This window comes from Calypte anna, chromosome 3, assembly GCF_003957555.1.
Source record: "Calypte anna isolate BGI_N300 chromosome 3, bCalAnn1_v1.p, whole genome shotgun sequence".
In the NCBI taxonomy this organism is placed as follows: domain Eukaryota; kingdom Metazoa; phylum Chordata; class Aves; order Apodiformes; family Trochilidae; genus Calypte; species Calypte anna.
Genome location: NC_044246.1, coordinates 29227880 through 29249870, shown reverse-complemented (window position 1 = coordinate 29249870; position 21991 = coordinate 29227880). Strand labels below are relative to the sequence as shown.

At 39.0% G+C, this 21991-nt stretch overlaps 1 protein-coding gene across 1 annotated transcript in view; it reads right to left on the bottom strand.

The window, feature by feature from the left end:
• The window catches only part of CNKSR3 (CNKSR family member 3), a 58262-nt gene that overhangs the window by 7541 nt on the left and 28730 nt on the right, over positions 1–21991 (bottom strand). The window contains exons 2-9 of the mRNA XM_008496901.2: positions 21663–21826; positions 13539–13741; positions 12097–12184; positions 9216–9257; positions 7284–7403; positions 5488–5547; positions 2675–2743; positions 1641–1787 (exon numbers count right to left, since the gene is read on the bottom strand). Coding sequence (XP_008495123.2) covers positions 1641–1787; positions 2675–2743; positions 5488–5547; positions 7284–7403; positions 9216–9257; positions 12097–12184; positions 13539–13741; positions 21663–21826 — 893 coding nt within the window. The remainder of the gene's footprint in view (positions 1–1640; positions 1788–2674; positions 2744–5487; positions 5548–7283; positions 7404–9215; positions 9258–12096; positions 12185–13538; positions 13742–21662; positions 21827–21991) is intronic.

The window sequence follows — 21991 nt, the reverse complement described above, 5'->3', positions numbered from 1 at the left end:
AGTACTATTTCATCCCCCAGTGAACTATTTCTATGCTTAAAGAAAGCATATACATTTTCCTCCACTCCAAGTTTTGGCTAGCTTTACAGCCTCTCCTGAAGAAATTCCATCAAATGTAATTTTACCATTTCTAATTCCATTTCTTCCTGCAAATTCCACAGACAGAAAAAGCAACAGCAACAAAACCCCTTCTTCTATTTTTAGATCCACTAAAATAATTCAGTGTTAAATACAGATACGATCTGCAACACTTGCAAAGCCAGGTCACTCTATCCTGATTCTATATAGCCCAATACCTGGGGCATGGGTAGGAATGTGGTATATTCACCACAAATTGCATCAAGGGATACAACTAGGGTAAGGGAAGGAAAGGAAAATTACATTTAGTACTGCTCATCTGAGCAAGTTTGTCATTTTGTTCTTTTCAGCTCACGTCCATGTCCACAGCACATTGCCAGGCTCCTGTCTCCCTCTAGGCCAGCTAAGGCTTGAGGACCCTTTCATCTTTGTCAGGCAAGAGGACTGCACTTTAACCTTTTTGTGAAGGATAAAGCCCAGGCTTTCACTCTGACCACTCATTTGATGGCTGCCTTTTACTAGTCTGTAGGAGGCCAAAACTGCCAGTAGGCTTCTCCAATCATCCATTGCCCCAAGAAAAGGATACTTGCCACAGCCTATTTTCCAGCCCACCTCACCTCTTCACACCAGTGACACAGTTCTCTCTTTGGGTAACCCTGGAAAACTCAATGCTGTTTTCTTTTCTTTGGCTCTGATTAAATATCAGGCATGATGCAACAAAAACAAGGTACAAGCATTGGTGAACAGAAGGATGAGAAAGGACCCAAGCACACATCATCTATGCAGTTTGAGAGAAATCTACCTGCCTTGAGGCTTACAATAGGCACAGGCATTTCACAGCTTGATAAACTCTCCTCACTGCTGTAGGGAGACTTGCATAAGAACAGGAGTAGGAATGGGAAATCTCTCTGGTTTTCTTTATTTCTAGTAACCAGAAGATTTAATTAGGTTATTTCCTCCTGTAATCATTAAACCCAAAGCTTCTGATATACAATATGCCATTCCTCAACATGGTTGTTTAACTTATTAACCTCAATTTGTTTCCTCATTACTCAACCTGTGAATTGCCCATGCAAGTAGCTTAAATAACTTCTTGAACAGCACTCGCTCTTTCCTACCCTTAACCAGACTAAAAAGAGGATAAATATACAGAATAATCTAAGCTATTCCAGCAAAACCTTATTACTCTGCTCAACAGAGCAAGCATTTATTACTCCATGCTGATGACTTTCATACATATTGGCAATTTTACCTCAGTTAAGTTCTCCCTGTGGCACACTGACTAATTGCAATGCTCAACACACCTAGTCCCCAAAAGGGCATTACCAGTGGTTTTTTCCCTAAATAAATGAATACATTAAAAAAACCACAAAAAAACCCACACACAAAAAAAGCAGGAACATTTTCCCTTTTATCTAGGAACCAGAAAAGGACAGCCATTTCACCAAACCTTCCTTGAACTGTACTTAAACATGAGTACTTCGGAGCATTTCTGGTAGTCTTATTTTTCAAGTCATAATCAAGGCCATTCCCATCCCAGTTCTACAGTTGCATCCTCTCACCTGCACCAAGGGTGGTTTCCAGCGCAGGTTCTTTAGTGGAGCAGGAGTGAAATGGTAAGAGCCAGTGGGACGTTTCTTAAGCAGCAGCCTCACTCCAGCAGGATTCTCACGCAGTTTTGCCACCAGGTTTTTTAGTTGCCATCCAACCTGGAAAAAAAAAAGAAAAAAAAAAAAAAAAAAAAATTCTTTAGTACTGCTTTTCTGAAAGCAAGTAAACAAGAAGAAAAAAAACCCCAAGTCAAACTATTCATCTTAAAGGGAGAAAACAGATCTAAAAAAAAGCCAGAATGGAGGAAAAAAATTGCAAAGTTCTTTTTTTAGAAGGATATTCTTTGGTTTGTTTCAAATAAATATTTCTACCTAAGATGCAAATTAAACACAGACATATCAAGCAATGCTCTTTGTACTTCAGCTCAGATCCTACAAGGATGCATAGATGTGTTCAAATTGAGTAACACCAGGATTCATAGTGAACTACTCCTGTCAAGTTTTTTCACACATTAGAGAGCACTGATTACCTGTGATTAAGCAAAAATGTAATTTTTTAAAAATAATTTTCAAGATGCAAATGATTTGATAAATACTCAGTGTTTTTTTAAAGCTGTTTGTACCTGCATTCCAGTAGTTCACACTGATACATTTTAAAAAGCAGGCCTTCAATACAACACAAAGAAGTTTGCTATGATGCATTGAGCATTTAAAAACAAAACCCTGCATATTTATCAAAATATTGCAAACAATTAATTGTAATTGCAAAAAAAAGAAAAAAGAAAAAAAAAAGAGAAAGGTCTTGAAAGTAAAACAAAAAAACCCTCAAAGAATTTTAGAGGACAACACCAGAACCATCTTCTGGCCCTGTCTATTCAGAACTTGTGGGGAGAGAGTTTTGCAGAGCAGTCACAGAATCACAGAATGTTAGGGGTTGGAAGAGACCTCACAGGAATGCACCCAGGTAGGTTCTGAATGTCCCCATTGGAGACTCCACAACTTCCAGTGCTCTGTTTTAAGGAAAGATTGGTCAGGTTTTTACTTACCACAGTTTGGCGGTTAACCTGAATCACTTCATCACCAGCATGAATCTTCTGAGATCGATCAGCAGGGGACTGCAAAGAGGAAAACAAGAAGCATGTGCTTCAGCAGGTTTTCTTCCCTCCCATAACAACCCCCACCAAGCTAAGTCAAAGATTGTACCTAAAATGAAAAGAACTGATGAAAAGTTTTACACAGCAAAACCACATTACATCTTTTATAACTTGAGAAATGCAAATGAATTAAGCTAAGGGTTTATTTTTTATTTTGAGAGAACTAGGGGTAAAGGAGGAAGGCATAGCCTACATCTGTCACAGACCAAATCGTAATTAAGTCATGGGACAGTCTCCACTGTCCTTTTACCTCCAGTTTGTACTTTAGTTCCAGACAGCAGTGAGGGAGGACTAAAGAGAAGACTTCTCTCCTAACATAGCAACTATTTAAAACTTAGCTTTAAAATAAATGTATTAAATATATGTATAAAACAAATGTATTTAAAAAGAAACCAAACAAACCAACACACTAAGATTTTGAACAAAAACACTTCTCTCCACTGAACAGACCCATTTCATTTTCCCTTTTTTTTTCCTAACGTAAATAAAAGCTACCAGCTTTAATGTGAAATTAACTGCCTGCATCAAGGTCAACAGATAAAATATATTCTTGCATATATCAAGTGTGCTTAGATACCTATATGAAAAATACTTACCTAATAACACACCTTAAATGTATAATTTTCTTGGAACAAAACCCAACCTCTGGGAAGCCATTAGGGAAGAACAGCTAAGCCTGTCAATATTTATTTATATTTATCTGTGACTGATACCATGTACCACCTATCACTGAAGTTTTTAATAACTGTTTTGCTGCCATAACACACCAACTCTGACCAGCCTTGACAACACCCAAAGCACACAGGCATCCTACCTTGTTTTATTGCACCTTGGTCCCAGGACAAGTTCTCCTCCCACTCCCCCCACCCCATGAGTAACCACCTGGCAGCAGGCCAGCTCTTCCTAGTGACTCCAGAACTAAGCACCTGGATTATTAAGGACTCCCTTCTTCTTGTCATCAAACCTTCAGAACTTCTTTTATTAGACGGAACTGTAGAAAAAAATAGTGCAACACAGGGGGATTTGTGGGAGGCTCCAGCTATCATGAGTAACCCCATTTCTTCATTGTCATCTTGCTTCCTCTGGGAGGAAATGCCTCTGTGGAAGGCTGCACATATCTGAGTCAACCAAAACCATGGAAAAATGCTGGGCCAAAGTCAAGTTTGTGAAAAACAAAGCTCATTTTGAGCTGTCCTTTGGGCAGTCAACTGCCTGTCTGGAGGAGGGTGGGGGACACTTGCACACTCCTAAAAGCACCAGCCAGAACAACAGACACTGCAATGGCATTGTGAGAAGGGAGGAAAGAGCAAAGTTTAGATCTAGCCCAATGTGATGTGGGAAGTCAAGTAGCACAGCAGAACTCTAGAATTCTCTTGGCTGACTAGTATCCAACGCATGGACTTCCCTAGTCCTTCCAATGAACATTACTGTTGATTTTGGGGTGCAGTTCCACTGAATTACAACACACTGGCTTCTAGGAATAGGTGCTAAATTGCCATTCCAAATCTAGAAAGAAAATTAAGCTAAGACCCATCCAGGGTCATCTAAATGATCCTATGCCACCAGAAAGACAGGTGTTTGCAGATCTCTCAGTCACTCATCAAATGTTGTTTCTTGAAAGGAAAGAGCTTCCCCAAAGGAAGAACTAGTGTTCATTTAAAAAGGAGATGTTTATGTCAACATTCAAAGCTACAGAACAATACATCCCCACTTCAAGCTTGCAATGAGAGATCCAGATGCAGTGTGCTTGATGGCAGCCAACCTTATGTTCTTTCACATTTATTGGATGCTGAAATTGTTGTCAAAGTGGACTTTGAATCTGCTGCAGACTCTATAAAGAGTTATCCCAGGGTAATAGCATAAAGGCTATAAAAGATTTCACTTTTCACTCTGAACTGCAAGCACAGATTTCCACCCACTCCTCTCTGGCCCCTGGACTCAGCAGGGTACAACTAGAACCACTGGTTCTTTCCTACTCATATGCAAACAAAAAAGGCATCGTTGCAAAAGCCAAGTTCCTCCACTCCTTTTTTATTCTTTCTACAGAGTGGCATGTCTGACACCAACAGCACAACATCACCTGCCAGCCTCAGCTGCTGGCCAGGTCAACTGCACTGACTGCCCAGGAGCCTTTAATAAACTCTCAACCAAAGAGAACTCACAGTGTAAGAATAAAACAAGCAGCCATCTGCAGCAAAAAATAGTTGCCCATCATAACAACCATTTCCTTCCAGCAGACTGCTCTGAAAGTCCTTCTTTTTCTAGTTTTTTTTTACTTTGCAAGGTAATTTTGTAACTGGACAGCTCATTGATTTCATTACTCATTACTGAATTAAGCACACTACCACCTAAACATTCCCATTAAGGGAGATTGCCTTTGCCAGCAGAGTCCAAATACATCCAAGACTTTGTTAAGCAGGATGCCATAAGTACTCAGAAAACCAGATACAGTAACTTATTAAAGCAATTATTTTCATGCCAAGCATTTGAACTAACTCATGTACTTGCAGAAACTGGTTTAATTAGACTAACAGTAAAACATGCAGAAACAAAATATTTACAAATTGTGCATACACAAATGATTCATCACAGCATTTAAAGTAGTAATATAATGAAAGTTGTATGTAAAACAACAAAAAGAAGTAAGAGTCTAAATCAAAGCTACTGTCAGGTAGCCTGAGTTGATATACATTTACTTCACTTACGTTTTCTGTAGTTCCAGTAATTACGTGTAATCCATCATAAGTTGATTTGATGTACATTCCCTATATGTAAGTAGAAAATTAAAGACACGTTTAAAGGCAAAAAAAACCCCATGTAACTTATCTGATTAAACAACTGTTGGCAACAGACTGAAAACATTATTAAAAACTCTTAATAGTTCACACATTTTCCCTAGGAAAGTATGCACTCTAATATTACAATATTATAAACCTCTCCACAGATAATTTTCACTGTAATTAATTAAAATATTTACAATGACTTCAGATGACTAATATATTGAATGCATTTTAGAAGTACTGTCTGCTTGGTAATACCAAACACCACTAGTTTTGCTGCCCTGTCAGTCTTTGGCCTGGAACAAAACTTCATTTCCTTAGTGCCCAGTCTGCACAGGTAGAAAAACCCAGGTCTTGCTAGGTGGCCACCAGCACTCCATACCTAACACACTTACACAGTTGGGCTACAAATATTGGCTACACATTCTTTTACAAGTTCTCTTTGCAAGTCAATATACAGACTGCCATGTAACCACAGCTCTGGCATAAACAATAAAAGCTCTGGCAGAAGTATTTGTGGCTCTATATGTTAATGCTAACTGTGAAGGAAAGAACAAACTCAGACAAATTTGTTGACCATATGAACACGAAATTAAAAATCACCAAAAGGCTATTAACTAAAAATTGCATAGATTTCTCAACAAGAGGTGACCAGTACAGTAGTTTCACTGTTTATAAACAAATGCCATATCTCTCTACTGTTCCTGAACACATCTAGTAGCAGTACTGACACTGAGGTGTTCAGAACTGGGTGGTTATTCAGAAGCCATATGCAGTATATATTCCTAAAGTTACTGCATTTGCTTACAAGTGGAAAAAAAAAAAAAAAGACTACAAGATTTTTTTTTTGCCCCTTCCTTTCTGGACAATTCCCTTCCCTATTTGCTTTTGAGTATCCAATTTTGTGCACCAACATCCTTGTTTCTTACTTAGTCCAAGCTAGGCTAACTTTGTTAATGCACAAGCTCAAATGAAGGAAAGAGGTCACCATAGCTCCAAGAATGCCTGACCAATTCAGTCAAATTCAGTGGCCCAAGTAAAACTATACAGCACAATAAGACTGTAAAGCTTCCTCTAACAGAATTGCTGTCTTCTGCCTCATGGACTAGGGGGGAATACAAATGCACTTACAAATTTAAAATCCCTCCAACTCATTCTAACATGTCTGTTCCTCAGACAGAAAATCAAAGCAAGATTGCAAACTCTTTTTTTCATAACTACCAGTAAAATAAGCAGTATTCGTTGAATTAACTAGATTTAGTAGTTACCTAGCCACTGAATAATAACAGCAAACTGCAAAAATCTTCAAATTCTTCACAATCTTGCTATAACCACACATAAAAATAAGCAAACATCATTTCTCATCACCTTCTCTCTCCCTCTTCCAAAAACCTGATGGTTAAATTAACCTGCAAAAATAACGTCTGCCTTCACAAACATCTGTAAATGCCCAAGTACCCTGGCTAAGAGACAGATTTGCAGCATTTCATAATTAGAAATTGTATTTGGAATCAAACTTATTTACATGCATACCCATCTCTGGCAGCCACTCCTGCACACCCCCTGAAAATCAACCTTCAGAGGTCCTTCCCACACCTCTTTCTGCCCCCCATAGGATATTGATGGTTTTAAAATATCTTGCTATACATACACACACAGTGGCTCCTAAGATTACCTATAAAACATTATGGACATCAGGAGACTCCAGAATCAGTTCTTACCAGGCCTTCTCCAGGTTTAATGTTAGTTAAATGAACCTCCTCCAGACATGCACACTGGCTCATCAATGGATCTGTAGTTGATCGAATGGCTTTATCACATATAACATTTAGAGTCTTGGCCTACAATGAGCACATAGAAAGAAGAGTGACAAAATTTCTCTCATGGTTTCTTTCTCCTTCAGTTTTCAAAAATTGAAAGGAAATCAGTTCTAAGACTTGGGCCACTATTCTACATCATGTTTATCTTCTTACTGTAAACTAGTACAAACAATGTGTTTCCACTAGTGCCACTGTATCATCATAATAGATGCCAACACATCCTCTGTCTTAAAATAAACACTAAACATAGCAAAAAAATGTTGTTGAGGTTTGCTTGCTTTAGCCAAAATGCCTATTAAAATACTGAAACTTTTTGATGATTCCTTGTGGGAACAACTGACAGTTTTTCATATTATTCTTTGTTTCTGCTTGAGAATAAAATTGATAATGTGTCACAAAAAGTGAGGTGCTGACCACTGACTCAACCATACAAAGCTTTACAGCTTAAGGTAGTACATTTAGCACTTCAGCATTTTAGCATCATTTCTCTCACTGAGCCTCTGAGCTGACCTTTTGTGGAATGCTTACACAAGCAAGGTTCATATTTCCTTTTGACCAAAACATAACTGATCCTAAGCCAACATTGTAACTAAAGGCAAATTCTGACCTTGTGTGTGTGTCAGTTAAGTCAGAATGGCTTTGTCTCATGTACATTTTAACGAGCAGAACAGCTAAGTAATCAGAAGGGAAAAAAAAAGAAATCTTAGTTAAAAAATTGTTGCTGTCCCTACACAAAAATTTGGATGAAGCCCCACAGGGTATCCTGGGTCTTGACATTAACTGAAGCAATGCTGAAACTCAAAGTCGTTTACAAAAGCTTAAAGAAGAAGGGAGGGAGGATTAGTAAACAGTAGTTAGTTAAATGCAATCTGTGAACAAGCAAAGTAATCCATCTTTCACAAGGGGTTTGAATCCTTCAAAGTAGATCTATGTAATTACAGGGCAGGGGGAACTGTCTTGTTGGAAGACATGGGTTTGGACTACAATGGTTCCTGAAAACAATAGTTCCAACATTTCGCTTTGTTTTACGTCAGTTTTATAGCGCAGCAATAAAATAAAACAAAACAATGCTTAAGTGTGAATATGAGGAAATGCTCAAACAAGGGAACTCCAAACAATACCCAGTTCCAGAGTGGGTGTGCACAAATGGAAAAAGATACAGAAAACTCCCTTTTACGTGATCTGATTATTTACTGACAAAAATATTTTTAGGTATTGTGTTGCTAAATTCCTAAGCATCTATGAGCTAGCGGAAGGCCTTATCAAAGAGCACAGCCTGGGTCATGTCAAAAGCAGGAAGAGATGATTAAGTGTTACAAAATATAAAAAGCATTCCATTAAGCTCCTCATTTGGTCACAAGGCTGTTTCAGACATCCCCTGATCTTTCAAGTTCAAGTACAATCAGAGACAGAGTTTGATTTCTGTGGCAGGGCAGTTCTTTTACATGAAGAAGCTTAATAAGGCATAGTCTCTGCTTATTCAGGCACTAAAATACACTTTAGTCATAATTGGTTTACCTACCCTACAATTATTCTACAGTACTATCCCTCCCTTGAAAATTTGAGGTCTAAATTCTCCTAAAAAAAAAATAGCTGTGTAATAAAACTTTAAAGAACATGATTCCATGCTATTATGCACACCACCTGTCTGTTCACAAATTTCACTGACTTCCTCTACAGTGAAGAGTGCTCACAAAATGGCCTATAACAATCTTTACTGTGAAATAAACTCATGTGTGGGACTGGAAAACTGTTGTTAGTACAGTCAGCCTAGAAGCCACCAAAATAAATGTGAATGTGGGAAGCCAAGTTTCAAAAGAAATGAGTACTTACTACAGTCTGAACTTTATCTTCCATTTCAGCTACAGTGCAGTCCTATAAACAAAACAAGAACAAAAGTCCTATATTAACCAATAAATATGTAAACACATCCTCTCTAGAAAATCTGCAAAACTGCTACTTTATTCTCAAAATGAAATAAATTATTCATGGTGCAGGGATTATTCAGATTAGTCTCACCCAGCAGGGCTCAAATGTACTGTTAAACATCCATTTTCTGACCCTGGTGTAAAGCAATAATAAACCTTGAGAACTAAGAGAGCATGGCATTCAATTACAGCAGACTTTTCCAGAAAACAGAACCCTGCACAGTAAAACTATGCTGTCAGAAGGCCAGGCTCATAAGCTTGTCTTATGTCAATAAATACCAGCTCAGGCACTCCTCTGTCCCAGAGGTCAAAAAATGGATGTAAAATATATTGCTAAAAATGCAATGAAAACTACTTTTTAATATATGCTATCAATGACATTCCTGAGGGTGAGAGGACTGCACACAAAGCATTATTTACACAGCCCAGGTACAAAAGTCTATAGACTGAAACAAGTTCGTGTAACAGGCTACAGAAGTTATCCTTGTTTTCTACAAGAACCGCTAAACTACAGAATGGTTTTAAATTCTCAGATTTTAAAAGTTAAGTAAATAATGAAACAAGATTCAAAATATTTCTAAGGATAAAACAAAATGCCAAACCCCAGCCATTTAAGCAAGTTTAAACTCCAAGATTTTTGCCATTAACATCTTAGCTGGCAAAACAACTGCATACAAGAGATATGCCCAAGAGATACATCCACGAGCAGTGAATTGAAGCTGTTCCACAGCTTTTATTATCCTCCATACTTTTTCTGTTCCTTCCTACTTACATGTGCTTATAAAGACAGAAATCAAAAAAGCATACAGGCCTCCAGGTATGGGCACAACAACAATATATGAAAGAGCTCTGCTATATTCTCTTCAATATTTTCATAACAACACCTTGTCCACTCTTGTAATGCCAGCAACTGAGGTCACACTTTTTACAGCTTGTCACCAAAAGCTTGTAGACCTTTCCTGAACACTGCAACAAAATATAGGCTCCATTGGTGGGCATCAGCATAATTTTGTTCTGCTGAATACATCTGCGTAAATCAATAGTGAATGTTACCTTGCATTATGCAGCCCAGTTGCTCAGTATTGCAAGATCCTTCTGCTCCTCTTAATTTTATTTCCATTAATTATTATTTTATCCTTAAAGTTTGCCACAAAACTTAAAGAAACTGCAGAGCAAACTGTTTTGTATCTATATAGCTGTCATTACCGTGAACAGGGCTCCTACTGCATTCCAGTCTTGTCTTATTATTCATCCATTTTCACACAACATTTATGATTATGCAGAGCACTGTAAGTTGCATGAGAGACACACTGGCTTCTTCTCCTCTAGGATCACTGATCATTTATTCCTACACTGTTTCCCAGTAAGAATGATTTTTAACATCTAAAAACTCAGCAAAAGTTTTTACAGCTGCAACTCTCTCTCCTACACATCAGTGGATTCCTTCACATTACTCTAAAGTACCTGCAGAGTCCCAGAACAAATTAGTGTTGATTCTTCCCCCATTAATGAGTTTTCTCAGCCATCCTCATTCTTTACTATAGCTCGCATCAAATTGGCAGAGTATTCTTAACACTTTTTAACAGGATTAGGTTGTATTTGCCAACTTCCATTTCCCTGCCATCAAAGGCTGAATTAACTAACAGATTAGACACCATTTTTAGCAGTTTTATTAATACAGTTCAGTGATCTCATATCTCAGTTCCTTGGGTGAACACCATCTGCTGCTAGAAGTGGTTACTGTTCTACTTCACAGACTGCAAATCTGTAGCTGTAAATCACTGACTCTTGCAATTGTAAACAGCACTCAAGCAAGGGCATTTAGCAGCAAGACAAACTTATGTGCCTTTGAACTTCTAATATCCAAACACTGTATTTTCACAACAAACCAGCTGATATAATTGGGTGTCATTATAAGCTGACAAAAAACAGGTTGTTTCTGTCCTTTGACAGCATTCCCCCAGAACGAGGAGGGAAACAGCCATGTCACAGGACATGACTCTTCAAACAACATATGGCCATGAATTAATGGCTAGAAGCAAGTTTGGCAGGAGCTGAAGCCTGCATGTCATGCTTCACAGCCAAAGCAGTGGCACACTGTCAGAAGAGTTGCAAAGACAAGCAGTATTATTCAGAGAGCTAAACGACATCATTTGACCAGACTGCCACAAGTTACATCTTCTTTTAGGTGCTACCAATATGAGTGCTCAGCACACAGCTGATAGATGAAAAGTCTTGAAGCAAAACACTGCAGTCACGTATTATGGGTGGAAGAAGCCTGGCTGGCAGGATTTGTATCATAAAGGTGGCAGCTCCTCCCATTGCATGCAGCATTGCCCATCTCGTGGCTCAAACACTCTGTATGGGATAAGACTTAAGAAGTCTGCAAGCATGGGTACACTTACTAATGGAGCCATGCTTTTGTTTAGAGTTATCATGAATAACTGTTTCTCAACATGTTTTTTGGAACTTGAAAATCTTCAAATGAAGATCAGTTATTTCAAAAACTAATCCTCATTCCATTAAAGCTCAAGGAACTATGAGCAGAGTTCAAAGTCACTTATGATACAGCCAGCAATAGCAAAAATTGACTGTTAGGTTGAGGAAAAAAAATTTAGAAAAATGGACAACTGAAACTGACCTTCACAGACCTTCAAAGTTTGAAGCAAGAGCTCATTTCCAGATCTGATTTCCCATTAGCACTCTGAATCCAGCAAGCACATGACTTTCCCAAACAACCCCCATCCTTCCCTTTTGGAAAGCAAAGAAGAAAGAAATCAGCTGACCTTCTGAACAGTAGTAGTGAGATCCAAGCATAGCTGAATGATACTGTTCTTCATTGATGAAAAGTCAGCAATACCTGTAAATGGGGTCCTGCAACAAGAGAAAAATCACCTTAGCTTAAAGGGACAATACTTGTCCTGTCCTTTCTTATCAGTGAGGAATAGCAGTGAAAGCAAGAGATGTAACTGACATCCATATGTGAAGACACTGTTTTACAATATAATATTCCTGACTGCATAGTCCCACTACACCCTTGAAGCAAAGCTGGTGAATATCTAGTCCTCTGGTAAAGCACATTGGGAGACCAAAACGAGAAGAAGACATTAATTCTCCAAATACAGTTGTCTCAGCTGGGCAATTGAGTCAGATCACACTGCATTGTAAAAATCACCCCTGAGTTTGCCAGTGAATAGATTTCTAACTTACACATTTTTCATAACTGAATTGAGGCTAGAGAGAAAAACACCCAAAAGTTCTCTGAAAGAAGAAAAGTGGATTTTCACATTTTACACACCAAGGTACAGTGAAGCCCTACCTTAGAAAAGGATCATTATAGGTAGAACAGTTTTAGAGCCCATAGCCTCCCACTTTAGACTGTCCAGACAGCTTAAAGACCTAGAAGTGATGGTTCAGAAGTTACCCAAGCAGATCTGGAAATAGACAAGCCAGCCACCTTGCTGACAGTGAGCTGCAGAAGAAATTTAGGGCGAGCTGCCAGCAACAGGGTGAGATGAGAGGATCAGGTGAGAGGCACAAGCTGTTAATGTCACTGCTGGGACACAGAACTGGTTTCCTCCCTGGAGAGGAGGGATACTGAAGAATAAAACCTCTCCTTGCTGCCAGTCCTCATGCTGCTCTCCTCCTAACCTTCCTTCTCGGGAAAGTTGGCAAGAAGCTTGAGCTTGACCTGCATCCTGCTCAGTGCCCAAATGTCTCTGTTGCCTCTTTGGTTCAGCTGCAGCTGTTACAAAACAACTTCAGCTCTTGTCAACAAAATAAGTAAAAAAAATTAATCAGTGCAGAGAGAGAGTCTTTCCCCCACCGATCAGTTTTCACATCACAGAGTTAAGGCCACAATTTCAGCAAAACATTAAAAATTGTTTTGGAAAGTGACTTGCCAATGACAAGTAATTAGAAGGTGAGAGAAGGAAGTCACATGTATGAGGAACTGGCTTAAAAACTGGTCACCTCCCTCAAACAGGAAGACTCCTACTTTTATAAATACAAGTTTGGATGCAATGGTAACAGGTTCACTGCTTTTACATAGAGTTGAAGTGCAAGAGTAGATACCCTAGATTAAAGTTTTATGCTAGAGGCCTTCTGGCAAGACCAAAAAAGGGTTGAACAAGATCAAGCTCTTTAAACCCAAGCATCTGGAAATTGTCCTGAATGGAGAAACAATTCATTATAGCAGTAAATTAAAATATGAATATTTTATTCTTACCTGTCTAACCATGCAAGCAAGGCTTTAGCAGCACCAATAAGCTCTACCACAGAAGTAAGGAATTCATTAGGGGGCTTGCGAGAAGTATGGCCGTCATAACTTGAACTTTTCCTACGGCTGCTGATGTAATTTTGCAGATTGTTGGATGATGCTCGCAGTTTGAGAACCAGGTTCTTCATATTATCTGTTTCAAGGCCATAGTTCTGCAAAGAATATTATTAAGTTTGATAAATTGCCCTAATGAGTCCTGCTATTTATTATACAAGTTACAAACTCATCTGGGGTGAAAGGTCTAAAGATTTACCTATTCTTTTCTATTGGTTGTTTTTTTGAGGCTCTTTTGCTGAATACTTTTGTGAGTGCCAAAGCCCCTAAGTTTCTGACACTAATGAGATATCAAGACAATTTTTTCGAGGACACTTTCCAATCAGAATGAGGTCTCTATGTCCTATAAGATGCAATTTAACTTTTAAATGTAGTTGGAGCAACAGGATTTAGGTGGTTTTCTTTTTGTTAAAAGAAAGCAAATGCTGTTTTTTCTTAAGATGTTTTGTATACATACATATAAACAGTGAAATAACATTTAATTCACAACTAGAGATACTTTTGATCTGGCAAGAGATAAAAACATCTAGAGGAAGCAAATGTAATTTCACAGTCAAAAGCTGGAATAAGTATTTGGATCAGAAGTTTTCAGTAACTGTGCTCCTTGATAACAGCAGTGTAATTATTTGCAAGATTGAAGACTGCATTAACACTATACATATTAATTAAAACCATTCTTAAACATATTTTTCATGCAACAGCATCTTTATAAAAAAATCTGAAACCTAATAATCCATAAATCAAGCCTGTAAATTCAGCTTTATAAATTCAAGTCAAATAATCTCCCAAACAGAGAAATGTTACATTATTTCTGTTCTGAATGCAACTGGTTTCGTAATTGAGATTTTCTTCTTTCTGTTGTCAGTGTGCAAATGTGTGAGTTATGCTTATGTAGCAATATGTTGCTAATTATCTTTGCTTTTGAGCAGCTGTGGGCATCTTCTAAACCTTAAGACCCAGGCAATGCCTAAAGACAGCAACACACCTGTTTGCCTTTTGGTGCCACAGAGCTATACTATCTATTGTTTCTCTTTTCCCTCTTAAAAAAACTAAAGAAAATCTCAATTTCATGCAATTTCAAGTTTTCAGAGGTTCCCACCACATCCACTTAGGATAACAGCATCACCCAAGCTGGCAGGATGCTCATGAGGTGTCAGTCCAGCCTCCTGCTTGCAGCAGGCTCAGAGGTAACTGAGCTCAGACCAGCTAATTCAGGGCTTTATCCAGTCTGGTCTTGAAAACCTCCAAGGACAGAGACTGCACAGCTTCTCTGGGTGACCTGGTCTTCTGCCTGACTGTCCTCAGGGTGAGAAGGTGTTTTCTTAAACCCATCCTGAGCTTCTTGTTCCAAAGTCTCTTATCCTCCTGTCATGTACCAGCACAAGCTGCCTGGCTCTGTTCATCCAGACCACATCCATCCATGGCAGGTGCCGGGGGGGCAGCTTGAGGTCTCCCCAAAGCCATATCTTCGCCGTGCTAAAGAATTCCCATTCTTTCAGCCTCTCCTCACAGGTGAGTACTGCAGCTCTGACTAACCTTGTGATGCCTTCCACTAGTTTGTACATGTCTTTCCTGTACTTGAGGGCAAAGGGTAATGAGTGTACTAATGAGTAAAGGGTAATAATCACTTCTCTTCCTCTCCTGGCCATGTTCCCATTAATGAAGTCCAGGGTACTGCTGACTTCTTTGCTGCCAGGGCATACTGATGGCTCATGAGTCCATTCCCTTCACATCCAAGTGCCCATAAAACAGGCTGGAACATCTTATATTAAGTAAATTACAAAATATTAAATGGAATCTTTGCTCCACCAAAAACACAGGGAAGCAAGGAGAAGTTTCAGCTACTCAGTTAACTTTAAAATACCTATCACATCCCATGGGGAACATCCCAGTGGGTGTAAGTTACAAATGCCTCCCCATGATCGCTCTTGGCAAGGAAATACCCTTCAAGTGGAGAGAGGAATAGGGGCTGAGAGGATATATCTAATTTAAAAAATGCCACGGTTGCAAGAGCAAAGGATATCCTTACATTTCCCAGGATCACAGAGAGGGAAAGATTTAGATTATTAAACAATGTTGAAGTACTTGCACACTGTCACACATGTGAACTTGCCACATTTCATTTTAACAGAAAAAACCAACCAAACAAAAACAACAAAAACCATCATATTCCTCACACGATATTGCATATTAGTCCATTTTTGGATGACTACTTTTTCACCAACAGGCCTGTCTTTGAGGTTTGTTCCTGTGATCACAAGAATTTGAAAGTAGTCATGTGCCATAAATCTCCTCCTGTAACATAGGAGATAGAGGATGCTGACCCTCTTCTTCTGTAAAGGGACAGAAAATACAAGAGAATTTTTTGTCTGTATGATGATATAACCACTTTATCACTCTGGTCAGAACCTGAGAAAGTCTACATAAATTTAAGTGTCTCCTGGTCTTTCTGTCATTCAGATGTAGAAATTATGGCAAACACTTGTGGGTGTTTGTGATTAGAGCTGGCCCCAACACTTAAAAGAACACATGTTGATATATTAGGTTAGATTTTGGGTTTGGCCCTAAAACATTCACAAGCTTATTACACCTTATTTATACAGTGGGTCACTCCAGTGTGACTTTTCCAGTTCGGCCAGTTTTTAAATAATTCCCTAAAGTAGTTCTCAGTTGTGAGATGGACTTCAGCAACACAGGTGTGGCCCCTGGACTTAACAGGGCCTCAGCTTATGGCTGCAACTGGTCTTCCCCACAGCCTATCAAGAGCCCATCACATCACAACCAATTTCTCCAGTCACTGCACTAAGCTTTCCTACCACTTAGTGTCCCAGAGACTTGATGGAGTGCACCCAAGATATCTAAGCCACTCTACCTATCCAGCACAACAGGCAGCATCTATCTTACCAGTAGAGGTTACCAAATTTTCCAACTTTGACCTGATACACAGAAAACATTGCACCCCTCCAGCAGACATAGCAATGCTTCTCTGCAAGCTGACACTGACCACTTCACACATAACCACCTAATTCTGCAATTTTTCTTCTCCTTAACTTGCAGTGTCCAGTCTGTTGGGAGGGCTGGTTCAGGGAACCAAACCATGCTAAAAAAAAATCTATTCCCTTTCTTACTGTAGTGAGCCTTCAGCCATTTTAGCCCCTTGAAGTAGCTCACCTCAGGTGAGTCCAAGTAGAAAAATGACGAATTGGAGGCCAGGAGAGGTGGAGACAGCAGCTGACTTGGGGTTATTTAACTTGTCATACAGCTGTAGCTCTAACTTAGGACATACAGGAATGTGGATAACATGGCAGCACACCCAACAGCCTTTACAGAGACACACAGCTGAAGTTCAAGGCTTAGCAGGCTTTTTTGAAATATTTTTACAGGTGTCCTGGATTAAGCCAGTAATAAATGTAATAAATGAAAAATGAAAATAAATGTAATTTTCTGTCTTGTAATTTTGCTTTCAGCTGAGTCTTTTGTAAGTAGCTGCACTTGCTGAAATTAACAGCAAGTTTCTCAGTCAATGTCTGCTTCTAGGACTGATAACACTTGATGTTTATAGTTACAGCCAGAGACTGATGTGCAGAACCAAGGACACTGCTCAGCTCTGAGGAACATTTTGACCTCTTGAAGAAGAAAAGGAGTAAAAAGGTCACACCTGCTACCCTTCTTTGAGGAGGAGTAGACAAGATAAAAGACCAAAATTAACCAGAGTATTCCATCCCATACACGTCACACTCAGTATAAATTTGAGGGATCACGAGGGTCAAACCCCTTCCTGCTTCCCCTTCTTCACCTGCCCCCGTTTGTGTTGGCATCCTGGGAGGATTCTGTTTTTCTGCCTGTGGTCCTGATCCCTGCCAGCCTGAATCTGTGTGTTCCTGCCTCCAGATCCTGACTGCTGCTGATTCCAGGAGTCCAGCCTGGACTTTCCCAGGGCTGCCCTGCAGCGTCAGTGGTGACGTGAGAGTTACTGGGGGAAGATGGGGAGGAAGGTGGTATCAATTTTCCTGTATATTTGTATATATTTAGTAATTTTTCCTTTTTATCATTACTGTTTCATTAAGGGTGTGTAGTTAAGTTTCCAACTCATAAGTCTGTCTCTCCTTTCTTTATCAAGGAGGGGGGGAAGGATTAATAGAGAGCATCTGTCATTCAGTTTAATTGCTGGGCCAGCCTCAGGACTGAGGCTACAATATTTAACAATTCTATTATTTAACAAATCCAAAGGTTTCAGATGTTGCTCAGGAACCAAAGAAGACATTACATTTTCCTGTTGCTCCCAATTTAAAAGTCAAAGTTGCTTTCATCAAAGCAGGCTGAAACCAACAATTAAGAGCACCCTATCCCAAACACTCTCAGGTTGTTACTCATTAACCTGAGGAACCACATGCAGGGCAGGAGCAAGAGACAGCACACACACACATACACCAGAGCACATGTGCACAGGGGTGCACTCTTTCCAAACTCCATTGCACTTAATGAGAAAAAGTACACTAACCAAAAAATTGCTGAAGGCCAGATAACCAACATTAAAAAATAATTTTAAAAAAGCTTAGGTAACAGAGCTCATCAGTTGGGTCAGAGCTGACTTGGGCTGATCCAAAGCTCTGCTATTGCCCAGGGACAGCACTGTCTTCCCCTTCACACCTGTGCTCATGTACAGTAGCATGATGAGCTGGGTCTGCTGGCTGATCCAACTGAAAAACAGCTCTGGGAAAAAAAAAATAATAAAACTGAATTCCTGGAAAAAAGGTGATTCAACTTACTGCACATCTATATAAACACTGGAGTTAACACAAGGTACTGTCACAGTCACTCATTCTAGCTCTCTCCCTTTTAAAAATAATGGCATTCTAAATAATCCTCTGGGGACCCAAAATTGCAAATAAACAGCACTAAATATGAGACTTCTAGAAAGCTGAAAACTTTTGACAAGAATTAGCCACAAAGAATAACCATGTATGCATGTTCTATTTTATCTTATGAACTTATATTTTGTGGCACTGCAAATGTGCTGGCAGAATGTTACTACCAGTGAAATTATCAAAGGCACAACTCTAGAAATTATATTCTTTTTCTTTTGTGGTTTGTTGTTTGAATTTTTTTGTAGGTTGCCTAAAACTAGTATCTCTTCATTCTAACCCCAGGAAAAATCAGCTGTATTTTTGCTCCCAAACTTTTGCATCCTATAAACACATGTAAAGATTGAAAAATATAATCCAAAGAACACATTAAAAGTGAAAATATTTGCATACAGTTTCCTCTTAATTCTTGCTTAGTTCTGTATTTATTAAGCCCAAACAAGCAAATCAACTCATGAGGGTGTGATGAGTAAGTATTCCATTTTCACTACCACTCTATATGCTTTTTGTCCCAATTATTTGGTTGATAAAGCTTTTTTTCTGGATCCCTGCCCCTGCTTTTGTGGTTTTGCATGAGTTTAAAAAGCATATTTATGTATCTCTGTTCCCTCCTCCCCCAAATACCTCAGTCAACTCAGAAATATCTTTCTGCTAACCCTTTTCTACCTCAAGCAAAATTATCATTGACAAAAAGGCAGAGGCACTGAAGTTGATGTTTTGCTCTACCCCATCCATGGAATTCAGTTTCTTTGATATGTTGTCTAAATTCCTTAAATAAGCCTTCAACACCTGTTCAGAAAAGTGTATTAGGCCAGCTTGAGAGCAACAGAAATGTGTGTTTACACAGGAAACAAAGCAGTAGAGAAAGATCTATTAATGTCTCTTTCAGCAATACTGGTCCCAGAGTTCACTTTCTGTGGCAGCAAACCCCATAACTTGCAGATATATTTTTCAGCTTGGCAGTGTAGTTGCTAAAAAGGGATCTACCCATATGAAAACTGAAAAGGGGGGTGGGGGAGAGTGTATTTGATGTCCTTTCTCAAATAGAGGACTACCTTCACACTGAAATTTTATGCCTGATTTACTGAGGCTGGAAAATGTATATATCAATGTTTCAAGAGAGTGCAGAAGAAAGAAGGTCTAAATACAGCTGCTCTGCTGTCTTTAGAGCTGGAAGTGTTTTGTGGCTTGATGGAACCTAAGCAACAAATCGAAGGAAGCCCAGGTGGAAAACTGCCAAAACTGGACAAAAAAGGGAAATTGCTCTCGAGTAGTCCAGGCCTGAGGAGCCACCAAAACTCCCTCTCACCAATTGCCACCAATTGCCACCACCACCGAGAGGGACAGCGTTCAAAGCCTGATCTCAGGCTGGTCCAGATAATGCAACATTTCCATAGTGTGAGCTAAAAGCATTGGGGGATGGAGAAGATAAAAAAAAAAAAAATCCCCAAAATTGTCATTTAGCTTTTTTAATTCAAGACTCCAACAATTAGGGAACCATCACTGTAAATACGCACGCAAAAACATTCATTAAATTATATCAGCAAGCAGACCCACTTTTTAAGAACTAATACAGATGGAACCTTTATTTTGTCCCACAAAAAGAATAGAACAAAATGAAAAATTGGCTGTAATGAGAACTTGAACATCTCATGACCTCAGGAACAAAAATCAGTTGTGATTTTACACAACAATTCCAAAAACTCAAGGAAAGGGGCATCAAGGTGACAAAGGGCATAAGCAAAACACAGGAATTCTTCCTCCACGTTTTAAAAGGAAACAAGGACATTTCAGATGCACTATATGAACACTGTCTAATGCACTAACTTGAGCTGCATTTCACAAAGGATTTCTAGAAATGAGTCTGAGGTCAAAACTTTTGTCTAGAAAGGAAATTAGAAGGAAATTGTAGGAGATAAAACACAGCTTTAGGTTCTGGCAACTGTCCAGCTTTGTTCATTTTATTCTACTGTTTTAAAAAGCAAGAAGGAAGAAGTGCCTTTGGGGGCTGCCACATCTTTTATTTCAGTTAGGACTGTATACAGCACAGAGTACATTCACTAATTCAAAATTCTTCACTCACCTAATAAATTATTCCTTCCCTCAAAATGAGCTGCATTTCAGGCTAATTTCCATTCTTCTATTAGATTTTCAAGCTAAGTGTTAAAAATTTCATAGATCAAACACTGAAGAGAAATAAAATGGTTTTCAAATATCACAGTCACTCTTCAGGAAACATTTCAGATTGTATGAAGGTATTGCACTAAATACACTTCCTTTAGCATGGTTTATCCAGTTTGTTTCTGGAGTACGAATGATCCCTGTAGCACCTCTCTGAGGCAAATAAAGTGTGTATCCTTCATGCAGTAAAGACTCTCCATTTTAAGAAGAATATGCTTGGTGCTGAAAGCTTTGCCTAATGAAGGGAAGGCAGGCCAGTGCTGGCCAAGGAATCATCAAGCGGCCTTTCCCATCCTTCTCCCTGATGTAATCATATACTCCTCTGGAGCTCATCCACTGCAGTACAATAAACACATCTTCAAGAGTTTTTACATAATGCTTGCACTAGCAAAACAATCTAAAATATAGTTCTTTTCCTAGTGTGTTTGTTTTGAAAGTATGTGTGTGGTTATACATAAGGAGTAAGACACAGTAACAGCTTCAGTTCCCAACCCAGTGAGAGCTGAACCCCACTGTAACCGAGTTAGCAAAACATCCCTCATTTCAGTAACATTTTCTTCTCTTTGTATGCAACAAAATTGACCTAGACCTGTTTCAACTGGCCTGAGAAACCATTAGCAGCTGTCATTTCAACAGTCTGTTTTCTGTCTTCTACAACAAATTCACTCTGCTGAGTAAACAGTGATTAAAATTGCTACCAGCAGGAGCCACAAGATCTAACAATGCCATGCAAACAACTCCTTTCTTTAGAAGTGCAACCAAATGAATTAGCTTTGCATCTTATCAAGAAAAAGTTAAAGCTATTTAATGCAAAGCTTACAAGGATTAAACAAATTTTTATTGTTTTCATTTACCATGATGTGTAGCAGAAAGCAAGAGACACATATTTTGGTCTTATTGAACATGCCTTAGACATTCACCTGAAAGAACACTTTAAGAAATTTTGTGCATGCTTGTTCACAACTTAACTAACCAGTGCACATAAGAGATCCACAGCCTCTAGAACCAGTTCTTGATGTCCGATCCGTGAGATACCCAACTCTTCGAGGTCCTGGTGAGAGATCTGTAACAGCTGTTCTCCATTTATTTTCTCTCTTTCAAATTTATGGACATACTGCTGCAGGCAATCATCCAGGCCTATCAAAGCACAAAAGGGAGAGAGAGAAAGAAAAAGAGGAGATGTAATCACAAATTTGTCTTTTCCTCCCCTCCCCCAAATTAAAAAAAATAAAATAAGTGAAAGACACAAAAGACAAATTCATACACTCTACAGTGACAAATTATGAATGAAACCTACAGTGA